The 18,007-nt window shown below is 41.5% G+C and overlaps 1 protein-coding gene across 1 annotated transcript; it reads left to right on the top strand.

The window, feature by feature from the left end:
* Window positions 1-590: 590 nt before the first annotated feature.
* Window positions 591-8,231, top strand: slc22a15 (solute carrier family 22 member 15). The gene is made up of 12 exons (XM_064316632.1): window positions 591-828; window positions 1,434-1,583; window positions 1,810-1,942; window positions 2,711-2,875; window positions 3,403-3,532; window positions 3,799-4,020; window positions 5,369-5,509; window positions 6,048-6,133; window positions 6,238-6,346; window positions 6,506-6,578; window positions 6,788-6,946; window positions 7,085-8,231. Exons 1-12 carry the CDS (start codon window positions 745-747, stop codon window positions 7,130-7,132), a joined length of 1,500 nt encoding a protein of 499 aa, XP_064172702.1. The 5' UTR covers window positions 591-744; the 3' UTR covers window positions 7,133-8,231.
* Window positions 8,232-18,007: the final 9,776 nt, after the last annotated feature.

Below are 18,007 nucleotides of genomic sequence, written 5' to 3' on the forward strand. Positions count from 1 at the left end.
AAAAAACAAAATATAATTATAGACCAGATTGAACTGTAACTAACATGGCAAGAGAACATTATTAGAAACCACAGAGGGAACATTAGAGCCTACTCTAGGAATCTTTTTTTTTTAGATGGAATACTGGCTCTAAAGGAAGACAAGCCAGTGTCCTACCCTTTCTATCTGAAACTATGTTAGCACTGTCATTAGTGATGCAGAATGCCAGGGCTTTCCTGGTTAAATTCCTCAGATTGCTAAACATGTTGCACAAAATTCACACACAGTCCTCTCCCTCTCCTCCTCCTTATGGCTGTCATTTTGCCTTCTTTCCATATAGGCATTTTGTCCGTTTTCTCAGTGGATGAATGCAAACTTTTCCTCTATGTCAATAGCAATCACATATTTAAATTACGATGCAATATTCAAATTATTTAATTGGCTACATAATTGTAGCTGGAAAGACACTCGCACACACGTTATCGCCATAACATCCGCGCAGGCGCCACACAGCTGTACCGACCGTTATGTAAGAGCATGAGTAATATTAACGCTCTCGTTGCCACAATTAATCTGCATATATTCTCCAGGGCTCTAGTGCGCGTGCGGCTCCTCTGTAGCGCTGTCCAATCAGATCTGGTCCGAAGAACATGTGACGGTAATCCACGTCCGCGAAACGCATCGCAAAGACAGAGTGGCTCCGGATAACCGAGATCTGAGTGGAAGTTGGTGTGATGTTATGTTTCAGTGCATATTTGTTTTGGGATGGATTTAGAAGAGGCTTTTCAAGTTGTAGGGGAATTTGGAATATGCCAGAAACGCATGGTTGCGGTGTTAGTTTTACTTCAGGTATGGAACCTTTTGTTTACTGTAGTTGTAGTACTAGAAATGGGGGAAAGTGGCTACATGCCAGAGGCCATAATCACGGCTACGTTTCCTCGAGCTTGAATATATAGCAGTCTACTTGTTGGACAGTGGTTGTTTGTAATACCGTATTGTTTTGGTATTTGTTTGCAGAAATTAGTAGTTCATAATTGCTTTTCCTCTGATCATCGTGTTACTTACTGTTAACAACAGTTACGAGCTAACAAGCCACTTGTGGTCTGTGTCAGGTCGGCGATTCCTAATGTTATTCACAACTGAACACGGGAGTCCGGCAAGCTTGTACGCTCTCAGCTGTTGTAAACATCACTAATGTAACTGATTATGATGATAGTCGCTCAGCTGCATGCCAGTAATCTGTTTCAGTTGAATGCATTGGACTGATCAAGAATAGCGGATATAATTAACGTCACATTGTATGCAGATAGTCGGCCCTATCTTGCATCTGTGTCTAAGTAGCTAAATAGTATAATGCATGTAGCCTACTGAAAACTGTAAACGATCTACATAGACGGATGGATAATTGTTGACGCTCTTTATTTATATTTGCTTTTTATTTATTTGTTTTCCAGATTTATATGGCTTTCCAGTCGATGCTTATAGTGCTTGTCGGGGCGGTACCTGATTACCACATTGAGAAAGGTCTGAATCCCGATAGCACCGAGGAGGAACTCTTCAAACACGTAACTTTCACAGAAGACCTTAGTTCTATTGTTACAGAGGTGGGGACCATTAAATCTGTGCCATAATCACACGCTTCTCATCCGCTCTATGACGTGCCATATTATTTCAGATTCTGTTGATTTAAACCTTATGGAAAATGGAATGGGGCGGGAAACGCAGTCTGACTGTGCCAGGAGGAACTGAGGCGTGACCCTGTAAAACGCTGTTTGGATATTAAATTGTTATGCCGGTGCAGATTTAATCAGTGACATGTTTAATCTACAGTGGTTCCTGGTAAAAGATCAGGCTTACAAGGTGAGCCTGGCTGGCTCCCTGTTTTTTGCTGGTGTCCTACTCGGGAATGTGCTTTTTGGGCCCCTGTCAGACAAAATTGGAAGAAAACCAGTATTTCTTGCAGGTAAGAATATTTCCAGATCACCTGTATGTGAGTTCATTGCGTATGGTCCTGCATGAACAAATGGCTTTGGTGGATAAACTCCGTTTACATGAGCTACATACAGCCATGTCAATCAACACAGCTGGTCATGAGTTACTGGAACAGAAGCATGTAAAACGTAGTGGATAAAGGTGGGTGAGGGGGTGTCAGTGAATTGACCTCCAAAATCGTAAAAAAAAAAAAACGTTTTTGACAATACTTTGGCATGTTCTTAATAATTCCCTTTAAATATGTGAATTCTCAAAAAAAAAAGGGATGTAGATTAGGTGTTTTTTACTAGGTTCTCATGAAATGAGTAAATTGTAATAATGAGATTATTTAAATATTTAAATATTTGACAGATCAAGATCATGACTTAGGTTTTTTGATGCTTTCAGTTAGCATATGGATACTGAACTATGAGTAAAGATATTTCCCATCCATATTCATCAGCAAGCCTAAGAAGTGTACATAAAAAGAGTTCTTTGAAATGTACTTTTGGGAAAGTGAGATTTGAGGCAGATTTCAGAGTCATTAATTCATAGAACAAAACCATTTCGTATAGTGCTCAAGGAGGAAGAACCGGCTTTGGTCTTCCAAGTGTTCAGCCTTGGGTACCAATTAGATATTCAGATATGAAATCAAGTACTTACCCTCTGCTCCCACTAGTAAATAGAAATGTTGATTGCTTCAGCCTGATGTCATCTTGTCTGTCCTAACACTGTCTGTCTGTCTGTGTGCGTCTGCCAGGCCTGTTCTTTGAGGTGCTGTTTGGCTACGCCACTGCTTTTGCGCCCAGTTATGAAACGTTCGCTCTCTCTCGCCTGCTGGTGGGAATGATGAATGGCGGCATGGCGCTGGTGTGTTTTGTGCTCAGTCAGGAGTACGTGGGGAAGTCCTACTGGGCAATGACAGGTGAGAGGATTTCATTTTCATCTCTTCTGGTTATTTGCGTCTGTCTAATGAATTGCAGCATGCTTCCCGTCTTGAAACTCAGTCTTGATGATACTTGCTTTTTTAATGATTCAAGGTGGATAAACTGTTCAATGTATTAACTTTTTTTTTGCTGACCTACATTACCAGTACATTGTAGGCCCCAGAATGGTAGATTCCTGCTGCAGAGCCCAGACTGTGTGTACGCTCACAGGACAGATCTTAATGGTTTCCTGTCAGGTTCTGTCATAAATATATCATTTAAATTCTGTCATAAACATATGAGGCTGACTTGACTGAAGCTACATTGCACACTCACAGATATGTGGGACGCTGTTTATGTTTTTGAAGCTGTATCGATTTATTTCTTGGTAATAATCTAAATGGATGTTTGGTTTTTAAAATGAGAGGGAAATGTGTTAGCAAATGATATTTTGATTTTTTGCTGAAATATATATTTACATATTTTTTAAATATTGAATATTTTTTGTTTTGTTTTTATTTTGCAGGAACTTTGTCCAATATGACGTTTGCAGTGGGAATCGCACTCTTTGCTGGCCTTGGTTACTATGTGAGACACTGGCGCACCCTAGCAACGGCAGCTAACTCGCCTGGTGTTCTGTTTTTCCTTCTGTCAGTGTAAGTTTGTGGAAGGGAAGCAGGCATTTTTTTAACACGACAGAAAATGAATGGAGACGTCGCACAGTTCATACTCAAGTGTTATACCAGGCAGACTTGTGATTGGTTATTTCATGCGCGTGTCGTGTGACAGTGGTGGACATGGCTGAAATATTAGGACACCTTTAAACTCTCAGCCTGACATCACAAATTTTATATGATAAATGTATGTGAATATGAGTGTCCTCGCTGTACGTTTGAACACCCTTCCCTCCTCTCTGCGGCAGGAACTTTCCGGAGTCCCCGCGCTGGCTGTACTCACAGGGCCGGTCGGAGCAGGCCGAGCAGGTGCTGCTGTACCTGGCCCAGCAGAACGGTCGGGACCAGACCCAGCTGAAGCTGAAACGGAACTCGGCCTCCAGTCAGAACGGCAGCCGCAGGCCCGGGATACTGAACCTGATCACTCACCCGGTGCTCCGATGGAGGACTGTGGTCCTCATGTATGTGTGGTAAGCACTGACAAGACGTCCCCGATGCTAGCGGACTTAGCAGTGATTTAAGCTTAAAGAGAGCGTGCCAATGCTGCAGCTCAGACCAGGTAAAGATTCAGGCAGTGCTGAGCGGTTTTACCACCGTTTCCTGCATTGGTTACCTCTATACGATATGCTACCTGTGAGGTAGGTCACTTGGGGTCTATGCTGGTCATCATTGTAAATGAGAATTTTTTTTCAATTGACCTGGTTAAATAAAGGTATATTATTATTATACGTTACTATTATACGGCAGGGTGAGTGGGGAAGGGGATTTACAACTAACCATGTGTGGAGTTTCTAATGAAGCCCCACAGTCAGTTCTAGGGATGTGAACGACACACTTTTCTGACCGTCGAGTGGCTGCTGTCTGAAACAGACTAATCGTTTTTTTTACCGTTTGATGTAGGATACCACTAATAAAAACACACCACTAGTTGAATCAGTGCAGATCACGAGATTAAAACATTTCAAAAGTAAAAAATAAGCTGTTATATTTTTTCCAGAATGATTGTATGCTGCTTTGGTCATTGCACAGGTTAACACATGACCCAGTCTTCTGTGAAGTGTCAAGTTATAGTCACATAAGACTCACTACAGTTAGTGCTGTCCTCACGTGGATGCTTATCGCAACATTGTCCGCCTTGGAATGATACGGAGAGAGGCTGCTGTTTCACTGCGTTCAAGTGAATCTGGGATGGTTTTTTTCACAACAGTACATCGCACAGGAGTATATTCGGGCTCAACAAATTACCAGTAAGTCCCAAAATCCTTCACCCTTTACCATGCTTACAGGGAGCATGTCTTTCGTTACCATTTTAGCTATTAAATCTGTTGTGGTTTCAGCTGAAAAGCTGTCACACAGATGAGGTCTCACTATGAAGTAGGGTGCTTGTTTGCTGTGATCCCTTAGCCTTGGATATTTGTTTCTTAGCTGGGTTAACATCATTGATGTCAATGAGTGGAATGAAAATTTGCAGCAGATAATTTGCACTGAACAGCTTTTTCATTGAGCTTTTCAAAATCATTCCACACATGGCACTCTTTTGTAAGCTGGCCAACTTTTCAACTGGCGTTAAGTAACATTAAAATGAATGACAGCATGCCCCGTCTAGCCTCCTCTATTACCCCTTAGGAGCAATTTGACAGTAAAATTTAAAAAAAGAGAAAAAACGTTTTTGATTTGACTTTCGAAATGCATGCTCGCGACTGACAATCGACGGATCGACAAACTGTTCCCATCCCCCCAGCCAGTGCAGGTTTCTTAAAGGGGCGCAGGTTTACTGTCGTTTTTACGCGGGGAAATGACGGTCGTGTCTCTCTACAGGTACGCCTGCAGTTTGGTGTATTACGGGCTGACGATGAACGCTGGTGGGGACACAGGAAATCGCTACGTCACGGTAGCCATGTACGGGCTGGTGGAGCTTCCTGCTTACCCGCTGTGCATCTACTTCATTAACAAACCCTGGTGGGTAACTCAGCCCCTCTGTGCCAAACCAGCCGTGGGATCACCCGCATCTTACTGTGTGGGACACTCACACTGGATACAGTAACATGCAGGCTGTTGTGTTTATGTTTCTGGATTTATGTATAATCTTTCTGAATGCACTTCTAGATTACTTATTTTTTTGTTCTAGTTGAATATAGAAAGATTTACTATGTACCATTATTTAAAAGTATAAAAAGGAATTGTACGAAAAATTCCAAATAATGTAAAAAAATAAATAAATAAATAAATAAAAATTAAATCAAAAGGAGTTTGAGCGGTGATCAAAATATAAAGTCACATTTGTGTGTCAGTGCGTCAGTTGCTCACAAAAAAATCCTGATTGCTTTTAAAAATGTCTGAGACATTCATAGCATGCCTGATATTTTGTGTCAAGAGCCTGGTTTCATGGTACAGTAGGATGGTAGGATTTTATACGACTGTGTAAAAATGACTTTGGTTTAAAGAGAGCTCACTTAAAGTACAGAAAGGTATGTGTCTGTCTGTTTGGTCCACCCAGGGCTGGAAGACGCAAAACTATGGCGAGCTTCCTCGCTCTTGCAGGGTTTTCCTGTTTGTTTACAATGCTGATACCAGTGCAGACAGGTAGGAATTTTCATTTCGTTAAACTGAAGAAGTCTGAAAGGTTGTTTTTGCTTGTGTTTTGGAATGCACCTTTCCAGTGTCCTGATACTGCTCTTTGCTTGCAGGTTTGGGGTTCAATGGCACATCTTTAGCTTTGCTAGGAAAGCTGTTGGTCAGTGCTGCCTTCAACATTGTGTATGTTTACACGTCTGAGCTGTATCCCACCGTGATTCGGTAAGAAGTCCTGCTTTTGCTTTGTAATGGAGAAATACACCTTTTGTGCGATCCATTTGATGGAGCTGTGTCTGTGTTCTGTAAACGTCTTCATTTACGAACCATGTGCGGCTGGACTGACTATGTTTACACATGATATCATTTTGTTTCTTGGTACAGGAACGCTGGACTTGGAGTCTGTTCAATGTCATGCCGATTTGGAGGAATTCTAGCACCATTTGTACCTTCTTTGGTATGTGAACAAACGATAGAACTGTGCATGCGTGTGCACATTTGCACAAGTGTATGATTGTGCCTGTGAGGGCACAAATATTCATGTGTATTCACGAGTGTATGAGTGTGTAGGTATGTGTGAGGGGTTAAAAGGCTAAACGCTGTCGCTGACAGTAAGCCTTGGGCCATGTGGGCTGTTGTGTGGGCTTCATTCTGCTGCTTTCTCAGAGAGCGCTGCACCAGTCCATGCCCTTTGTGGTGTTCGGCCTGAGCGGGATCTCTGCTGGCTGCCTGAGTCTGCTGCTGCCGGAAACCCTGAACAGACCCATCGCCGAGACCCTGGAGGAGCTGCATAGCCCCGCCTACCAGCGCATCCTGGAGAGACAGGTGGGTGTCCCGTGCGGCACAGCACCATGCCCGCCCTATACAGAGGCTACTCCGTATCATCTGTATGCAATTTGCAAATAACATGTAATGAGCACAGAGAGATGTCTTGCAAATACATTGTTGTGTGCTTTGCAACAGGTTTACTTGTTTGAAGAGGATCAGTCCAAAGACAAACTTCTGCAGTGAGATGGACTTGCTTACCACAAAGGAGGGACCACAATCAAACAGAAGGTTCATGGAAAGAGAAGTTCTTCTGTCGTCTGTCTGAGAATTGCCTGTCTGTGGTGTATGAATAAGATTCTTTAAAAATGATTTAATATATAAAGGACTGACACAAGATACTATGGAGAGGAGTTGGCCGTCTAGCTGGACAGCTTTTTGGATGACTTCTCTCAAACTCTTGGCCACAGTGGTCTTCCAAGTTCTCGCCGAACACTGAAGGCCTTGATTGGCTGGAAGAAATGGACAACAGAGATGGTGCCAGTGATTGCCATAGGAACATTCCTCACATTTAGAGACCTCGATCCCCATTTATTCCATGTTATGTGGATTTGTCTGACCGTCTTGCCTTTTCAGCCGAATTAAATGTTTTCGTCTTCATCGTGTGCCTTATGAGGATCAAATGTCATCAACACTGATGTTTTTAACGTTGAGAAATTCACTTAAATGCTCTATTTTGAATAGGATACAATTTTGTACCTTGTTTCATACCAAAGTACAACAGAGGTTACGTGGGACCAACCTGCCATTACTGCCAAAGTGAAGATCCTTTTCTTCTGCATCTGTAATTTTATTAACAGTGAACGTTCAATTGAGTATGTAAATGTCTATTTTTCATGGTCGGTTCATTTGTTTAAGTTGATCTGCTGGTCAGATCACATGCTGCTGATGAAAGTCTGAAACGTAACACCTGCTGCAGCATGGAGCTCACTGCCGTTTTTTTATGGAGACGGTCCCAGGACCCGCGCAGTAAGAGGCGAAGCGCCGGCCTCGTTTCGGCGCGGCAGTCCCAGAGAGCACCGTCACACGTCTCTGTCCGTTACACCAGTGTTTAAAGCAGCCTTCGTCTGGCTGCGCGCTGTTAAACGTGATGGGGAACAATAAACTCAGCTGCGAATGTTCCGGCATTGCTGTGGTTTGTTAGTTTTGGAAATGGCTTGGTGCTCCCCGGTGGGTGGGGGAGGCGGGTGTGTGGTGTTGAACAAAACAATCCATGACTGTCCAAGAGTGTGTTTTAATGGTCATTTTAAAATGTCTTGTGTACAATAAATATCACTTGTACTTATGTGTGCTTGAGCATGGTGTGTGTATTCAGTGACATCATTTATGGAACGATGTCATAAATTTACAAGCCAAATTAGTTGCTTTCTCTTTGGATTAGTTTGTGTGTCACATTTAGTTATTAAAGAGTAAGTGTATGAAAAAATATAATTCATACGTTTTTCATCAACCTACACTAGTTTATGTGTAAAAACATACACCATACAAATTTTCTAGATATTTTTAACCATATTGTATCTATATAATATGTGGACACCTGTTCTAATTAGTGGGTTTGGCTACTTCAACCACACCCATTGCTAACAGTGGCATTAAATCAGAGATACAGACGTGATCTCCATAGACAAACATTGGCAGGAGAATGGGTAGTACCAAAGAGCTTACTGATTTTCAACGTGGCACTAGGGTCATAGGATTGCATAGGACTGCCGGAATGGATAGTGCCAACTGTGAAGTTTGCTGGAATAATGGTCTGGGGTTGTTTTTCATGGCTTGGCCTAGGCCCCTTAGTTCCAGTGAAGAGAAATATTAATGCTACGGCTTACAATGACATTCTAGAGAATTGTGCGGTTCCAACTTTGAGGCAACCGTTTGGGGAAGGCCCTTTCTTGTTTCAGCAGGACAATGTCTCCCGATGTCAATGTTCACAAAGCGTGGTCCATAAAGTAATGGTTTGCTGGGTTTGGTGTGGAAGAACGTGATTGGCCTGCGGAGTGCCCTGACCTCAACCCCATCCGACACCTTTGTAATGAATTGGAATGCCGACTGAACGTGGCCTTATCTCCCAACATCAGTGCCCAACCTCACTAGTGCTCTTGTGGCTCCATGGGAGCAAATCCCTGCAGCCGTGTTCCAAAATCTTTTGGAAAGCCTTCCCAGAAGAGTGGAGGCTGTTGTAACAGCAAAGTGGGGACCAACTCCATATCAATGCCCATGGTTTTTGAATGAGATGTTCAAAAAGCACATTTGGGTGTGATGCCTGGGTGTCTGCATACTTTTGGCTATGTAGTGGATATCAGCATGTCCTGGATTTAAAAGAAGAGAGAGAGATTTTCCAAGCAGAGAGAGTTTTGAATGGGTGTCAATTTTTATAGGAAATTCAGAGGGCTGGGGTGGAAGTAATTATTAAAGGTGACAAGTAATTATAAAAGTTTAGGCACTGGATATTTAACAAAGCCTTTACCTGGATAAAATGTGAAATTTGCCAGTCTGAATTTCTTGGCTTTGTCTGTTAGTTCTACCGGCCCCATGTGGTCTCTCTCTGTCTCTCTCATTTCTCCACTAGAGGGGGCTCAAGCAACGCTTAAAAGATTTGCTTTTGTCAGGCATGGCTATCTCCCCTTTAAACTGACAAGAGTGGCATTCGGGTGGGCCTGAGCATAAACCATGTGTAGCAGTGATGTACTACTGGCTGGAGCATCAAAGAACAAAATGTAGCCATGTATGGCTTTCATATAAGGAAAATCCATAAGACCGTGCTCCTGGTTGAGCAGGTAGGCTAAGCAAACTTAAGACTAAACTGTTTTGATTATATACCTTTGCCTCTAAGCACAGAAAAATACTTATTGGCAGTAAAAGAAGCTTTTTTATACTGAACTTTTGAGGGTAAAAAAACAGCAATACCATAACAGTAATCCTTATGGTATACAAATTCATAAGTAAAAACATCATATTCGAAAGTCATACAATGTTGTGGAGAGGATGACTTGTATAAGGTGTTTTTAAAACCCACACTGCAGTCATGCTACTGAGACACAGTTAAATTCCATTGTACACAATCTTGAGCTGTTAACTATATGTAATTATTCACAGTCCATAAATTAGCAAACAATGGCTACTGGACAAAAACTCCGTCCCAAATTCTATATAAAAATATCATCTGTCTCTGTAGCGACAGCTCAGCATACATTATACTGTCTTATTGCTCACCTGTTACTGCAAAACCATATTATTTTATATTTGGTACTGTCACACATTTGCGTCAAATAATTATGCAGCATTTATGTGGACTCAGAACACCTGGGATGTGATGAGCATTAATTAATATTCTACACTGGTTTGAAGGTGATAAAAAAAACATCTGATAATCTGAAATAAGACAGCAGCAAAGACTTTAGGTAGGGCCCCTCTATATGAACCTTGTGTATAATCACTTAGATACATTCAGAGTTGTGTGTCAATTGTTGTGTTGAGCTGGAGTTGGAAGAGGTGGGGATCAAATCAAATCATTTCATATCATTCATACAGACCAACCTGAGGGAATACATGTGAAGAACAGCAGACAAAAAGATTTGTGTCAGCAGTGCAAGAGCAGCAGTATTAGATTCAAACATCGTGTAAATCATGCATTTCTATTCATGATCTTTATGAGAACATATACCAAAATTTGCATTGCCGCCCATTTAATGGGAAATTACATGTTGTAAATTCTGTTGAATGACAGCACACTTTATGGCGTTGAGCTTCTGGCAACTGACACCTCCCAGAGTTTTTCAATTAGAACGTCCTCAGAAATCCGCAGATAGAAAAAGAGGTGCTCATTCACAGGAGGAAGTGATGCAACATGCTTTTAGCTGGGCATGCTCAGAGATACAAATCTGAAAATCATTAATTCCTTAGACTCTGGTACAATTGATAAAGATGATGATTCCATGAAACTGAAATGTACAGTCATATGAAATAAATATTTTGTTATGAATATTGGTGAAAAGGGACATTTATTTTAAAATTGACAGTAATCTGTAGACAGATTGTACTGGTGTTTACAGCGTTAAAGGTTTATTGGACCCAGGTCTGGTATGCATGTGCCACAGAAACAAATTTTACATTTTGATTTACTGGTATTTATATATCTTGCAAGCTTGATAAATCAGGGCAGTTTCATTCCTCATCTCTGTCCCTTCATCTCCACTGATTAAAAAGCATTGCACACAGTGGCGCGCCAGAGGGATCGTACAAGTGTGATAAATAAAGTGTGAAATTCTGAAGAGATCTGTGATTCATCCGGCTTGATGGGGAAGCGGATTCTACGCACAGCTGTTATTGTGCTGGTCTCTCAGTAGGGCAGATGCCAGCTGAGTTAATGCTATGGCTACTGCCCTTGGTGAACTCCTGCACTCTAAATGTTATGCACTTCATTCACAGTTTTTTGTTTCCAGCATGGGGCTACGTATATCCTATTCCCATCCTGTTAACCCCATCTGCATTTGTGATCTATGTGAGACAGTGCAGACCCATGGCTTTCCTCCAAGACACGTGGCACTGCTGCCTGTTTCTTTACAAACTGACACAGAGTGGAGCCAAAGGTAGACCACCCAGATGCAACTAACATGCAGAAAATGGGTACCCAATCGTCCCGGTGAGGTCACAAGATGAATGCTGGGCATCTGAACCCTGTGTGACCCAATCACCAATTTCACGACGCTATGTAGCTACTGGCCACAATCGGCACTGGCACAATCTGTATTCGATCTGAGATCACAGGGCTCATACATGCATCACAGCGTGATGCTTCACCCAAGTGAGCCACCCAGCAGCCCTGAGCAACATTCACACTCTGCACAGGACTCAGGCTGTAATGACATCATGAGAGGCGTGTCCTGGCCAGCCTGTATGAAGAGGGTCAACAGCAGTAAAATGCTGATCAGCACAGGAGTCAGAACGCTCAGAGATTCACTTCCTGTTGACTCTTCTCTCTGATCCAGAGAGCTGGTGAGCAGTAATAACATGCAAGAGATTAGATGAATTTATGTGACTCATGAATTTATCATTTCCATATTCACTTGTAGGTTAAATCAGTCAGCAACTGAATACCCTTTCATAGGCTTTCCAGCGCTTGAATTTTACAATTATGGACGCCAGACCAAATAAAGCACACGGGCATGAAAGTGTGCAGTGCCGTCTGCTCGTCACATCACCATTTACCAGAATTACAAGTTATAGTATACAGACTCCAGGAAGCAATGGCAGTTTATACAATGTAGTGGAAACACTGTTAATTCATCATTTTAAATGTTTGTGCTCATCTCAGAAGTCTAGGGAAAGTATTTTAGAGAGCCTTTGGTGAGGGCTAGCTTACTAGTGTGTGTACATGTGCGTGAGTCTTTACGGTGCCTCTAAAAATAATAACCCCAACATGATTCCAAACTCAGAAGACTGTGTTCAGTACTGATGTAAGACTTAGTGTTGGAATGGAATCTGTAATTAAAAGCAAGGAAAGTATATTGTACTTGCTGTGACATGACTTGTTGAGCATTGTGCATTCCCATGATTTTTGGCCAGGTTTTATCTGTACTGTAGGACTGAAGCCCAGAGATACTCAGCTTGACAGATGGAGGCATGGATCACAACAGTGACTCAGAGGGAACTGCAGGTCAGCTCTGTGAATCCCTGGGATTCTCTTAAGATACGTGCAGAAAGTGCAGCCGGAGGCCATGATCACAGGAGCTCTTCGGTACGTCGACTGTCTGCTGTTGTTTGTCTTCTGCAAAGACGACGAGGCAGTTCTTTGATGATGACAACGATGCTTTCCAAACCAAACACAAGTGCCATGATCGATCATTTGCTACAAGGCTTCCACACAAAGTGAAAATCAATGATGATCCAATGTCAACACAGAGTGGTGGGGGCAGGGGTCTGCTCCCAGAATGCAACTGAATGATATGAATGGATATGAATGGATACAAAGCTGTAGTTTCTTGAAAAATTTAAATTAGCCAAATTGGAATGAAATTGGATTACACACTGTGCAACTTAGACCAGGAGCTCAAATTCATCAAGGGGCTTGTGGGGCTCATGCTGTGTCAGCACAATGCCCTGTCTACAATAATGTAAGAAGGACCAATAGGCTATAACCCAATTAGGCTGGGGACATCAGCAGGTTATTACTTTAAAGATGGGCTAAATATGACTACATCCCTTCGTGAATGTCTCCATTGAAGTTGGGCCCTACATATGAATACGTGGTATGAAAATGGGAATTGAAAAATGTTGCGCTTCATGTAATGGTAGTTTAAAAATTCATAATCTGTAATGAAAGGGTTACGTTTGTGTTTCAGAAGAGGCTGAGCTGTGAAAGTTTACTATTGGCCCAAAATTGCTAGAGGAAGAGGTTCTGGTGCATACCTCCACCTGTCCCCCTCTAGATCTCCTCCTTGCACCATCATCTTCTCCAAAACACAGGAAGCAGCCTCTCTACCTAGACGCCCTGTCTCCTGTGTAATCACACCTCTCAACAGGTAGCACATCAGTGGGACTGCACTAGGATTTGTGCCTTCTCTCAAATTAGCTGAATGAGTTCAGGAGTTTTCAGGTGGCTGGGATGCTCTGGCTAGGCTCACATTTCAGATTTTCACAGTGTCGCACACCATTGGGACGTTTGTGGTCTGTGTGTGGAATAAATTCCTGTCTACATCTGAATTCCAAACACTGAAACCATATCAAAGGTCACACACATTTACAGTACTAGTGTACCTTAAACTAAGATGCCATATTGCCCCCTCCCCGAAATACTATAAGTCATGTTTAGCATTTATGTTTCTGCAAGGGGCCATGTGTCCATTTAAATATTTCAGAATTAATGTTGGATGGATTTTAAGTATTTTGATAATTTGCCTTAAATTAAAAATATTTTAATATATTGTTTATATTATATAAAATTATAAAATATATAACCGATCATGTCTTTCACATGGCCATGGCTCTTTATGTTAAATGTTCTGTGACATTATCCAAGAGTGAATTTGAACTAAGCATTTGAGTGATTAGTATGTGGTCAGTGTGATGAATTTTATTTATACAATACCTTTCTTAAATGGTGTTAAAAATGCTTTTAAATGTAAAATTATAGTGATGCAAAATAAAAACAGAAAAAAAAAATGAAATGTAAAAGTAAGATATATTCTGAGTTCTGAGAATATCCACTTATAGAATATAAGCACAGGTCAAGTCTTTGCACAGCACTGACAATATTCTAAACTGGGGCATCAAAACACAGAAGATACATCGAAGGTAAATGGGCTGGTGTACCATTTAGGCTGCAGAAAGTGCATACAATGACAGTATTCACTTCTTTCTGTGTGTATGTACTTTTTCAGTCCATACTAAATACCCATTAGAAACACAGATAATCCCTTCAGAAATCTTCTGTGGTACAAAGCATTAAAGGACCCAAATTAGCCTTTTAGTCCAAAGTAAATTATATGGATGTTTATCTTTTAACTCCGTATTAACAAAATAGATTGTATCAATTTTGACAGGTGAAACCTGAATTGACACAAAAGTGGGTAAAGCAATGTTATTGAAAGGCCAGTCTTTTGTGAGGGTAATGGGAGACTGATAAATTATTGACTGGGTACAACAGGTAACAGGATATTTGGGACCATTATGAAACCTGCCCTACTTAGTACTGGAAAGAGGCACATTTCTAAAGACATAATGCTGCATAAACAAATCTCATTCACCACCAGTTGCACAAAACCATGTTCACATTTCTGTTCACCTGTAGAGTCACAGGCTAGCATTCTCTCAAATACAGGAGGTTCTCTCTTATGGGATAGAATTCTGTGCCTTTCCTGTGCAGCTTTCAGTAACAGCTTAAAAACTTAGTTGCACATTTCCCTTGTTTCATAGATAAACCTTGAGCTGGCCAATGTTTCAGACAACTGATCAGATTAAAGCTCAAATACAAACCATAAGTTCAAAAAGCTAAATGCACAGATAGCCTAGGCAAAGGCTTTGCAGACCAGTCTAGCATTGGTATCATTTAAAGCAGCAAACACCTTTAGAAGCCTTCTTTCTCCAAGCCCTGTCCCTACACAGATGAAATTCCTCCACCCGTTAACACACAGTTTAAATAGGCCTGAATGATCTTTCTCACCTGAGTACATTCCAGTCAATTAATCAATTAGTTGGCCTACAAGACAAGCATTCAATTTAATTTAACATTGTTTATTGTATGCAATTTGTGAATAAAGCTTGTTATACAGTAGTTCTTTGTAAAGAAAATTGTAAATGTCTTGGGAACATTAAAGTGCACATGCATACTTACACACATTTCACTATTAATCATGCAAATCCCAGCTCCTCTCCACTGTGAAGGCTACTCCTTCACAATGAGGCAATTACAGTCATTAGAACCCTGATTGAGTTCTTCACATCCCGTACTTACATGTTGACATACGCTTCTTATTTCAACACTTCTGTTCTTTTTTTTTTCTTTTTGAAAATGCTATGAAAATGTTACACACACAAATCATCATTTTAGTTAGCATTAAAGGGATAGTTAACTTTCTGGGTTTTTAAAATATATTATTTTAGTTTTAGTGTATGTGTGCAGCTGGTCCAGTTTCTGTGATGAAGGATATTTTAGATATTTTTTAGATACGTTTCTCAAGACCTCCAGTCTTTACAATGGCAGGCATTGTGAGGTGGTGGCACCTCTCTCTCTGATTTCTGCGAGTTAATTGACCCTGACGAGGGGCAGGTGTATGAGTACTATGGTGAGGCGATAGCACCTCACAGGTATTTGTCTGAGCTAATTGTCCCTGATGAGGGTCAGGTGTAGGAGGCCTATATGTAGCCCCTGATTTCTGGGGTTCAGCGCAGACTCATTGTTTGTCAGACTCTTAGTGTGTAGGGGTGTGAGAATCGGCAGAAGTTACCGTGTTGATCCTATCTGCCTGATTTGATCATCGTTTAGTTTCTTCTCGAGTTGGTTATCTCTCTGCGCTGTGGAGGACATTTTGCCCTCGTCTCTTTAGTTTTCTTTTTGTTTTCTACCCGCCGGGCTGCGAATATCCTTTTTCTTTTGTAAGTGACCCCACTCTGTTTTTCTAGTGGGGGTTTTCTTTTTGGGCAGCTACGCTGCGGCGGTGTTTAATTTCTTTTAGTTTTCTGAGCCCGCTGACAGAAGTTTCAGTGGGTGGAGAGAGCGATTACTTCGCTCTTTATTATTTGGTTTTTCCCCTTCCCTTTCTATCGCTCAGCGATTTGGTGGTTATCCCTCAGGGTTAACTTTTAGATCCCCTCGGTCCGCAATTGCGTCCCACCCTCCACAACCGTGACAGGCATTGTAGAGAGAAATTAAATTACATTCAGGCAAGATAAAAACATTACACTCATAGACAAACATTACATTTCAGTCACTGCATTCAGGCCATTACAATTAAGGGGAAGATTTCAAAACCATCCATTCTTGAGTATGAGAAGCAGTGACTGAAAGATATTGCATGTGTTTTGCAGAACTGGTTAATGGCAGTGTGCTCTTATCACATGACAGGACCTGTCCTACTCCTCTCTGTGTCAGTTCTGCTCATGTCATTGGCTGTGTTTTTTAAAAGGATTTCTCCCTTTCTCACCTTGCTTCCACAACAGGGAAGGAGGGGAAGAATGGAGGAAACAAGGACAGAGTAGAGAATTAGGACAAAGCAAATATTTCGCATTAGAGCAACAACTTGGTCATTTTCATAGCACTATAATGTTAAAAGGCCAACAGGCTGGCTACCTAGACCCAGATAAATCAGAGTTATGACTGGTATCTGCATCCCATCAGATGGCCAGTCTTCATCACTGTGAGAGTCAACTGTAGAAAGCGTAAGAGAGACCACTCAGTTCACATACAGGCCAGGTGACTCGGGAACCAGGTGCAAAAAAGGCTGCTCGTCAGTGTACTGCATACCTACCCTTTTCATTTTGCAAGATGAGGTGTACCTTATGAATGAGAGAATAAATGATCCATTGCTTTTTCTGACCTTTTGGCACCCTGTGTCTTTTACGCTGGATAGTGTTGAACACAGTCTAGACCGATGTGTCCTTTATAACTGTGGAAATGTGTTATTTTAAACAAGGTGTGGCACATTGTGCGGAATAGAATTACGCAAAGAGCTATGATGGAGCTTCACATTCAAATACAAAGAGTACCCGGATTATGATAGAGAATACGCACTGAGCGTGTTTTGCTGCTGAAATGGGTGGGCGGTTGAAATGAGGTTGGGACCTTCCTGTGACCCGTCCTTCCCCTCTCTAGGGTGAAGGATGGGTCACTTCCTTTAGCTTGTAGATGCTGTAGCATATAGGACCAAGAAAAGTTCTATGAAATAGGAAATAAGTACTAAAAAATACCTCCCCCCCCCCCAACCCTGATCTCCAAGATCCTCTATGTAGAGTCCAAAAGACCAGTCAGGAAACCTTCAGGTGAGAGGGAGATGAGAAGTACATTCAAGTTCCATCTCAAGTCTTCAGATTGGCTCTGTATTTGAGTGAAAAAAGATGAACATGCGGGTACATGGCAAGCAATAGGTGTTACGAGAGACAGAAACATAGCTGGAAAATAAAAACACATCTATCATACATGACACAATAAAATTGCATAATGAATCTTCATCTGATTTAACAGCAAAATCCAATGCTTGGCAGGAAATACGGAAATGGTTATTCAATCACTCAATGACTTTACATGAACTCCTAATTGGGTTGGGTAACAAGTGATTGTCAGGGGCAGGGGTGAAGCAGAGTTAAGATGTAGGCTAGGGGCTACACCTTTCTCTTTCCTAAGTGCCTGCTCACCACTATTGTATGCAATTGTCCCCTTTTCTGCAGCGGAACAATCTGCCGGGCCCAGCCAAAGTTCACGGTTTAGGCTAAACTTTCGAACTTTTTGAGTTATATGACAAAGCAGTACAGTTTAAATAAAAAATCAATCAAGTTTTTCTTCATTGTTATTGGATATTGTATAGAATCCATGTTGTACACATTGAGGTTTATTCACCCCCACAAAAGCGC

The sequence above is a fragment of the Anguilla rostrata genome, chromosome 18 (genome assembly GCF_018555375.3).
Source record: "Anguilla rostrata isolate EN2019 chromosome 18, ASM1855537v3, whole genome shotgun sequence".
NCBI lineage: Eukaryota > Metazoa > Chordata > Actinopteri > Anguilliformes > Anguillidae > Anguilla > Anguilla rostrata.

What these genes read in the sequence shown, in the direction of transcription:
- slc22a15 (XM_064316632.1), top strand. Translation starts at nt 745, where the DNA reads ATGGATTTAGAAGAGGCTTTTCAAGTTGTAGGGGAATTTGGAATATGC. An exon ending in TACTTCATTAACAAACCCTG is followed by an intron (nt 5,510 to 6,047) that starts GTGGGTAACTCA and finishes TGGTCCACCCAG; the next exon opens with GGCTGGAAGACGCAAAACTA. An exon ending in CTGTATCCCACCGTGATTCG is followed by an intron (nt 6,347 to 6,505) that starts GTAAGAAGTCCT and finishes TTCTTGGTACAG; the next exon opens with GAACGCTGGACTTGGAGTCT.